Genomic DNA, 9,277 nt, shown 5'->3' on the forward strand with positions numbered 1-9,277 from the left:
TGTAACACGATATTGATGAACAAAAACATATAAGTATTCCATGATAAAAGCTCTCCCGGAACATTTGGATCGACGGATGGTTTTGCATGTACGATATACTCGATTGACATATTTGCTGAGACAACCACAACGAACGGCTTTGCATTGTACTCCAATAAACTTCACATCATATAATCTGCAAGAAATTGTATAGTCTGAAATCGAATCTCATTGGATATAAAAGAATCTATTTTTTAACGAGTAAGTTATGGTGTTTCCACGGTTTGTGTTTAGATAATATATACTGCATTTCTATCCCATTTTCATAATTTTATTTCCAAATCTATGTGTTAAAAAAAATTCCAAATCTATTTTTTTAGCTAGAAAATAACTCAATGCGATTACTTTTCTAATTTCTTTGTTTCAAAATGATATAAGTTTTATAATTTTCGCACATTAAAAATAAATATTAAATAGCTATTATTAATATTTTTTGTAACTAATTATTTTCCATAATTTTTAGTAACCAATAGAATTTTAATAAACATAATTATATTACTTCTTAAGTTTACAATATGTATCAGTAAATAACATATTGAAAAAATGTAAGAAAAACAAATTAAAACAATTAACAAATGAAGTATTAATTAACTATTGGCAAGTGCTTTACAAATTCGATCGTTTCATGGGTTGCGTTCTCTATCAAAAGTTGCGTTTACTATAAAAATCAATCACCGTTTTTTCTTGCTACTGAAATTAAGATTGTGTATAACTTACTGAAAACAGAAAATGTAGAATATATAAACCAAAAGTTTTACGTCTCTCTCGTAGGTGAACAAGAACAAAAAACAACCATTAACAGTGTAAAGACTTAAGTTCAAAAAAAAAAACAATGTAAAGACTTGAGGAGACAGATACTCTATAAAACTCATAAAAAGGTTGTTGAAGTCTAGAAAACAAGCTCATGTGGCTTCATTCCTTGTTTCAGTGAAAACCTTGCGCTGAGGTAATACATGTTAGTTGATAGATGTTTTTTATTTCGACAATATACTTTCATACGGTTAATAATAACATCACTATTCTTTGTATGATCATATCTGATGATTTATAGTTGATGTATAGGTTACCAATTCTTTTTCCTTTAGAAAACACTAGAATATATTAATATCACTTTACTAGTCAAACAAATACATTACGTGGCAGTTGCAGAAACTAAAGTCAAAAATCAGATCAAGGGTTAGCGTTTGCTTCACCTCTAAGAGAACAATGGATGATATGTATTTTGTTATAGTATTATAGTTTGAGAAGCTTTACATGAAGCTGATGAGGATTTCTCCACTTTATTCACTTTTCCATGTCATTCTTTAACAAACACTGGTCGCCTAAAAGCTTTTCAAAAGACTAACGTTCATGTGCACATGCGCTATATATAGATCTTCATCCGCAGATATGCAAATAACCAAAGATCCCATTGTTCTATTTCTATCGACAAATATTGATATTCAAGAACCAAAACATCATAAGCACCAATGGCAATGACTAGTACTAGTAGCAGCACTTCGTTGTATCCTCCGGCTCAACAACCGCAACAGCCATTAGTAAGCAATGAGATTGAACCTACGGCGACAAATGCTAATCTGGTGGCCGCACCAAACGGTCCAAACCACTACTCGTCCGGATCCATTGGACCCTTCTTTGCAGTCATCTCTGTTCTTGTCGTTCTTGCAGTTCTCTCCTGCTTCTTGGGCCGGATATGCGCACGGCGACGACGGCAGAGAAGTGGTGTAGTGGCTGAAGTAAATCCGTTGGAGATGATAAAGAGTCGTGGGCCTTTAGGGTGGCTGAGAAGGAAATGGACACGGTGCTTGACCGGAGACGTGGAGGCTGGAGCTAAAGTTACTGACTGCACCGGCAAAGAAACGCCTAAAGATGGTGATCATAATCGTCTAGAAGCTCCTCCAGCTTGAGCTTCGATTCAAGATATGTATTATTGAGAGAGAAAAGTAATAAACATTTTTAGAAGCGTTTCAACTAGTATGTAAGCAAATTTTATCATATGCGAAATGTTGTTTCAGTTCTTGAAAACCCATCTCGTAAATTTTAGTCTCATTCATCAGTTCATCACCATGTGATTTCTTGTGGCACTTTATACTCCATTGTTACAAAACACGTTCAAGAACACGATATATAAAATATAAATATGTAAAACAAGAAGCCAAAAATTTGTTTATGATCGGTGAACAAGAACAAGAGCAAGACCAACCGTTCAGAGGTTAAAAGCTAAAGGAGACAAACAAGCCTTGAAATCTAGAAAACAAGCTCATGGGGTTTCATCCCTTGTTTCAACGAGAACCTGGCGCCCAAGTAAGTCTTCAACTCTGGAACTGCTTCAATGGCTTTGATCAAAGCTGCATCCACAGCCTTCTGGTCATCTTTCTTCCCTTGTGGAATCTCCTTCTTCTCCTGTGGGATCAAAAACCCATAAAGTGGTCAAGAGTAGTTGTAGGTTAATGTACAAAGGAGAGAAGAACTTGTGAGTTTTAATACTCAAAGGGATCTGAGAGAGTAAGGCGAGAGTGGACTTGATATACCTCTTTCTCTGCTTGGAAGAACTCTCCTTCTCCCTTCTTGTTCTTCTTCTCAGCAACTTTTCCAAAATACTTATCATCAAATTTATCAAGGCTAACTCCAGAGATGTCAACCTTAGTGGACGTGCCGATCACATAAGACTGGTTAACACGTCTCAAAGGAACACCATTGATCTTGAACGGTCCTGAAAGCCCAATAACAAAAACAGGAACATGTCCATTAACAAAAGTAGTGAATGAGCCTTGATTCAAACGGATCATAGAAAGAGTCAAAAGAAGAACAAACCGGACACAAGAAGTAAACCAGAAGGAAGCTGCTTCAAGAAGACAACTCTCTTGCCCTTGAACCGACCAGCAAGAATAATCAACACTGTCCCTGGAGTGATGCTTGATCTGCAATGCAGGTCATAAGACCGATCAGATTACTACAGCACCATATGGAGATTAAACTGGTTACGATCAGACATCTTTTCAAAAAGATAACTTCGCAAACGAGATTGATCTAAACAAAATCAAACAAAACATAATGAAGACAGTCACATCGGTCTGAATAAAAGTGCAAGAGAGACTTTTTTATAAAGTACCTGAGCTTGGTGGGTTTTGGGTTGCGTCTGTTGGCAAGAGGTTTCTTAACGTCTTCAGCTGGATAGAACTTCGGAGGCTTCTCCACCGGAGCATCAGCCTTGGACTTGGCGTCGTGGCGAGGGAAAACGCCGCCGTTTTTGGCCTTGATAGCCCACAGACCTCTCTTGTGGTACATCTGAGACCTCGAGTATTTACCTATTCCCCTGATCAGATCAGGGTTTCGGCTGACCTTCGCCGTCCTCTCTTTCGCCGGCATCGTTGAAGGTGATGACAAGTCTTTTTTTTTTCCCCGGCTGCGAAAATGAGGGAGAAGGAGAGACTGTGATAACGAATTGGAAAATGACATTATAAACCCTATACTAATATGGGCCAGTTATGGGCTTTAGAGTTTTATTGGGCTTTTGATATGTGGACCATTCATTAAAGAGGAAGCCCAAATATAGAACAATGGTCAACCGAGTAAGCGAGCCTACTTCTCACGGTGGCGGCCAGTTGAGGACAAAGAGTTTGGTGGTTTTAGGACATTGCCAAGTCACATCACATGCATCATGCATCTATTGGAATAAGAATATTCCAATGATGCATTCATTTAAATGAGACTCCTTATGAAAACTTTATTCAACAAGTCTATATGATTGATTACTTAGTCTATATCGATCCATTTAAGTTATATATCATCTCTTTTTGTTTTCATCGCCTGATCGTTGATTTGGTTATATGTTGTCTAGGTCCGGTGTTTTTAGGGGCCAAGTTGTAGGTTAGTGGTTTCTTTAAAACTTTCCTTGAACTTTCAATATGTTGTATAACCAAGACCGCCAACTAGTTTCGTATTTCTTAGTTACTTATCAGAACTATTTTCTCGTCGTGTAATGTTTTTTAAACATTTTTTTTTTTGTTTTGTTACTACAATGTTACTATCGGTCTGTCTGTTGAAAAGTCTCGCACTCCATCTTTTACAGTTGATTTTATTCTAAACAAATAACACTGTACATGCATGTACTCTTTTGGCTTTTGTTGCTCTGCATATCTCGAGGTAAGTATTTTTTTTTCTCGCAACTCGTGTGGCACGAAGTCGTGAGCTATGACTTTAGACAAATTTTAACTACAATAACTAATGGATATTGATGACTGATGAGAAAATTCAACTAAAGGCATTATGATAGTAGAGTACTATACGTTCAACGTTCCGACTCTGTTCATTACATTTAACATATGGTTTGGTGCTCAAACCGGTAATTTAAGTTTAGTTTGGATTGGATTGGATCGGTTTTTGGTAAATCAGAACTGAACATCGTAACATTAAATTAAATATACGTTTCTCTCCACGTAGTTCTGACTATTCTAATGTTGAATCCATTAGCTGGAAAAAAAAAAGATCTAACGTTTTAAACAATGAATTTAGACTTCGGACAAGGTTTTAAAATTGAATTAGGAAAAGATAAAACACCACGTCTTGATGTGGACGGAGAATAAAAGATGGTACGGGTTTGTAGCAGCCACATGCGAAATAGTATCCGTCAATAATCTTATACTGAAATATTTCTTTCAAGCTACGTATTGGAAAAAAGTAGAAGTTATATAGGACTTGTAATGGTACAACATACTGGATTTTTTTTCCTTTGGTCCAGTGATGTTCCGAGCTTGGATCCAGAACTATATGCCATACAAGTTAGTATGGATACTGTAGTTCAGTATTAGTAACTGCAAAGGATGAAACTCCTACGAACGATAAGAAAGAAACTTTCAAAATAAAATAAATAATAATATTGGCTAGCTAGAAAATCAATAATACGTACAAGAACCTCCACCGCAATCTTTTCGCACTGACAAAGTCTACACATTTTTCAATAAGAGTAGAGATATTTTATAATCTATAAAAAGGTTGAAATCCACGTTTCCAAACAATTAAAAACGACGCCGTCGTCTGCACAGAAGCCACGCACGCATAAGATAAAAAGCTCACCGCTCCTCCTTGAAATTTCTCACTTGCCTTAGCCAGCAGCGAAGTGAAAGGAAACAAAGTTCTCTCTTCTCTCTTCTCTCTTCTCTCTTACTTTTCATCTCAAAATACGAAAATATATGTTTTTTAGAAGAAAATATCAAGTTTTATGTATATTACAAAAAGCGTAGTCTCGAGTAAGAACAATATGTCGATAAGACGTATCTATCCATGCCTTAATGTTCTCATCAAAAGATCATGTCCTTTCTTTCTTTGATCTATCACCAGACCACAACACAAAATCTTTCTTTTTTCTTTTTTCTTCTCTCTCTCTCTCTCTCTCTTTTTCTTTCTCTAGCTTCTATTGTAACGATCAAAAATCAAGAATGGTACGGACACCGTGTTGCAGAGCAGAAGGGTTGAAGAAAGGAGCATGGACTCAAGAAGAAGACCAAAAGCTCATTGCATACGTTCAACATCACGGTGAAGGAGGTTGGCGAACCCTTCCCGACAAAGCTGGTATATTATTTTCTCAAAATTAAATTATTAATTCCCCCAATTTGGCATATTCAGTCAGCTTTTCTTTGCATTATACAGTTTCATTATTATTTAATGCTTTTAAATCATAAAATTATAGGACTCAAAAGATGTGGAAAAAGCTGCAGATTGAGATGGGCCAATTACCTTAGACCTGACATTAAGCGTGGTGAGTTTAGCCAAGAGGAGGAAGATTCCATCATTAATCTCCATGCCATTCATGGCAACAAGTAAGTATTTAATTTTAGAATATCCCATTTGCTTAAGGAAATTAAACTATGCTAAATAATTTCAGTATTGATTTGCATTTGCTATACTTATATTTATAAAATTGTTTATATGGTTTGTGTATGATATCATATTATAATTTAATATTGTCAAATAAAAATATTTGTAAGATATAAACTGTAAAAGCCAATGCCAATACCAAACTCATTATATTATTGTTATAAGAAATTATTTTAAAATAAAAACAATTGAGCAGAATAATTTAGGTGTAAAAGTAGAATAAACTAAAAAAAACTACCCCCATTATACAATGTGATGCCAATATGCCATGTAGTAATAAATAATGTTTTGATGATCAGATGGTCAGCCATAGCTCGTCGATTACCAGGAAGAACAGACAACGAGATCAAGAACCACTGGAACACTCACATCAAGAAACGTCTTATAAAGAAAGGCATCGATCCCTTGACCCACAAATCACTTGACCAATCCGAGACATTACCGGATAAAAGCATCGGTCATCAGGAGGATGATGATCAGAAGTCAAACAATAAAAAGTCCTTAGGGCCATCATCAGCTCGGTTCCTGAACAGAGTAGCAAACAGATTTGGTAAGAGACTCGACCACAGTGCTCTGTCTGATATTATTGGAAGTGGTGGCCCATTTACTGGTCACACTACTCCAACTACTAGTGCTTCTGAATGTGAGAAGTCAATAAGTTCTCTCTCCACACCAAACTCTTCGAATCTCCACATGATCCACGATGCAACATCTTTGTCCTCGTCTACGTTCTCTAACGATACCTCCGCTCAGTTAGTGTACGACAATATATTTGATGACATAGAAGATATGACGGGATTTTCATCAAAAATTTTGAATGATATTGTTTCTCATGATGATGAAGATTTCTTGATGTTGGATGAATCTTCTTCAGACAATACTTTGTTCATGAAGGAACTTACAATGTTTCTTCAAGGGGATAAAACTGAGACGATGTCGCTTAATGATAGCCACCTGGCGCCCATCAATGTTGTTGATGACTACTCCTTTGAAGGGATTGACAACTGGTTTGGATAAAGTATATGTACATAAATATTCAGATGTTTAAAAAATGCTTGAGATATTAGTTTCCTGCGGGATTGACAGTCCACATTTTATGATGATGATGATGAAAATATGCAAGTATATCAATTAGAATTTGATTTTGCTGAGTTTAAAAAAAAATATTTTGAGTGAGTTTCTAAAATGATTGTGATGTTTGTTTTGTAAGAAATTTCAAATCAATAAAAAGTTATGTATGTTATAAACTCTATAAATTAATAGTCGATAAATTAATAAACACCATAAATTAATAAAATTTTCTGGTTCGAAGTTGGATCGGTTCAAATATGACACAAATCGATTAAATAATAAGATAATAATATTACAGAAAATCCTATGTAAATATATGGTTCCATTAAAATTATAAGTTAATAATTTATTTTATATAAGTACATACCAACCATAATATTATTTGTTTTATATTCACAATAAAATTATCTTTATATTTTCTTAACTTTTACTATATTTTGATGAGATTTAGTAAAATTATATCTAAAACCACATTTGACTTTTATGAAAAATATTTTATGCACACCAAATAATAATAAAACTAATAAAATGTCAAACTTCAAAAAATTAATATATATATATATATATTAAAATCAAATATATAATCATATAAATTAATAAATCCATAAATTAATAAAATATTATTAATTTATAGATTTTTTACTGTATATGGTATTGTGTTTTAATCGGAAGAAACAATCTCTGATATATATTAACAACTAACTAACAAACGAACAAATTATTTACAGATATTAGATTGTTAAGTTCATTTAACTCTCTGGGAGATATCGTTTAGTTCTTTTTAGGTTTAGTATGCATAATGTTCCATTCACTACTATTGCTGTGATGAATAGTGAGTGGACTATGAATAGTGGAGTGGACTAACTAGCTAACTGCTACAAGAAGCAGGTGAGATTCATGATAATTTATATATTATTCTTTCTGTTCCACTTATGTATTATTTTTCAACCGGTTTTCATTTAATTGACAATGAATATAATATTAATTATATTATATTATCGCAAGATGACAAAGTTTAAATATAAATTATGTTCATGTACATGTTTTAATTAAGCGGAAACGGTTGCAAAATAATAATTTTAAATTAAGCTAAATAATTAATGCAGCATATATATATATTTGCGGTTTGGATTTTCATATAATTGCGGTTGCACTTGCACCCAGACCCTATACTCGTGCAGGGGCGAATTTAGACTTTTTAAGTACTGGGTGTACTATTGCAAGTAAAAGATAAAAAAATGCATTTGGCAAGCATCGAACCTAAGAAAGCGGGGGTGCATATGCGCCCTTTTACCGTAGTGGCTACCCAAACTTAACTGTTTTTACATGCAAAAGTTTGAATTTTCATATAATTGCAGGTGTACTTGCACCCAGACCCTATAACGTGGCTTCGCCACTGATCTCGCGTACCTTATATATCAATATTGTCTTAGGTTCAATCTATTATCTATGTCTGACAGTATGATAACCTGATCCATACGTCCGAGTGATGTTATGATATAAAAACATGTCCATTTTGTACAACAAGAGAATTCGATTTTTGAAAAAAATTGAGTTTTCAAGTCTCATTTATTGATATTTGTTCAAATTTAACTATTTTATATGGTTGGATTAATATATTTGCTTCCTTTCCTAAGAACATTTTCAACTTATTGCTCTTTTTACATGTATAATAGTATTATAGTATCTAGATATAACTAAGTGATTATTTCATGCCCATGCACGGATAAATATTCATAACATAAAAAAACATTATAGTTAATTAGTATTTTACTTTCAGTATCGTAAGTTTATAACTAAAATTGGTTTATAATATATATGTATGGAATATAAGCAAAAAGTTATTTTAAATATTTTATATTATTATCTTAATTAAAAATATGACTATGGTATACAAAATTTGACCGGTTTATTTATTTAGGTAAACTGAGTTTTATCTATTCATTTTGAACTAAATCATAATTTCTTATAGTTATATTTAATCAATTTTAATTATTTAGTTGAATTTTTTGTCTTACATTTATAAATTTATATATATATATATATATAGATCTCTTACCGGTAATCTCTCATTCCCGCCGTCGAGAGACTTTAATAACTATAGCATGCCAGAAAAGGGGAGTTTAGGTGTTTAGACCAATAGCCCGAAATATTCTCTTATAAGCCGACATAACATATTCAACCACGGATTAAGTCGACATAACATCCTCACGTTCAGTCAGGGTTTTCCAATTGGATTACCTTGCCGAAATTGGATAGAAGTAGGGCTAGACGCGCCGGAGGAACCCCT

The 9,277-nt window shown here is 33.8% G+C and overlaps 3 protein-coding genes across 3 annotated transcripts; 2 read left to right on the forward strand and 1 right to left on the reverse strand.

Annotated features, from left to right (window-relative positions):
• Positions 1-31: 31 nt before the first annotated feature.
• Positions 32-2,056, forward strand: LOC103831879. Its single transcript, XM_009107814.3, has one exon. It carries the CDS (start codon positions 1,509-1,511, stop codon positions 1,944-1,946), a length of 438 nt encoding a protein of 145 aa, XP_009106062.1. The 5' UTR covers positions 32-1,508; the 3' UTR covers positions 1,947-2,056.
• A 44-nt stretch (positions 2,057-2,100) lies between these two features.
• Positions 2,101-3,482, reverse strand: LOC103831880 (60S ribosomal protein L6-2). The gene is made up of 4 exons (XM_009107815.3): positions 3,152-3,482; positions 2,854-2,960; positions 2,571-2,752; positions 2,101-2,442 (listed from the first exon to the last, which is right to left on the reverse strand). The coding sequence occupies exons 1-4, from the start codon at positions 3,406-3,408 to the stop codon at positions 2,287-2,289; spliced, it is 702 nt and encodes a 233-aa protein (XP_009106063.1). The 5' UTR covers positions 3,409-3,482; the 3' UTR covers positions 2,101-2,286.
• A 244-nt stretch (positions 3,483-3,726) lies between these two features.
• Positions 3,727-8,294, forward strand: LOC103831881 (transcription factor MYB122). The gene is made up of 3 exons (XM_009107816.2): positions 3,727-5,610; positions 5,729-5,858; positions 6,216-8,294. Exons 1-3 carry the CDS (start codon positions 5,331-5,333, stop codon positions 6,931-6,933), a joined length of 1,128 nt encoding a protein of 375 aa, XP_009106064.1. The 5' UTR covers positions 3,727-5,330; the 3' UTR covers positions 6,934-8,294.
• The last annotated feature ends 983 nt before the right edge of the window (positions 8,295-9,277 follow it).

This window comes from Brassica rapa, chromosome A07 (genome assembly GCF_000309985.2).
Source record: "Brassica rapa cultivar Chiifu-401-42 chromosome A07, CAAS_Brap_v3.01, whole genome shotgun sequence".
NCBI classification, from domain to species: Eukaryota; Viridiplantae; Streptophyta; class Magnoliopsida; order Brassicales; family Brassicaceae; genus Brassica; species Brassica rapa.

Coding starts and splice junctions, on each gene's coding strand:
- LOC103831879 (XM_009107814.3), top strand. CDS start 1,509: ATGGCAATGACTAGTACTAGTAGCAGCACTTCGTTGTATCCTCCGGCT.
- LOC103831880 (XM_009107815.3), bottom strand. CDS start 3,408: ATGCCGGCGAAAGAGAGGACGGCGAAGGTCAGCCGAAACCCTGATCTG. Junction 2,961..3,151: donor CCAAAACCCACCAAGCTCAG/GTACTTTATAAA, acceptor CCTGCATTGCAG/ATCAAGCATCACTCCAGGGA. Junction 2,753..2,853: donor TGGTTTACTTCTTGTGTCCG/GTTTGTTCTTCT, acceptor TTGGGCTTTCAG/GACCGTTCAAGATCAATGGT.
- LOC103831881 (XM_009107816.2), top strand. CDS start 5,331: ATGTTCTCATCAAAAGATCATGTCCTTTCTTTCTTTGATCTATCACCA. Junction 5,611..5,728: donor AACCCTTCCCGACAAAGCTG/GTATATTATTTT, acceptor ATAAAATTATAG/GACTCAAAAGATGTGGAAAA. Junction 5,859..6,215: donor CATGCCATTCATGGCAACAA/GTAAGTATTTAA, acceptor TTTGATGATCAG/ATGGTCAGCCATAGCTCGTC.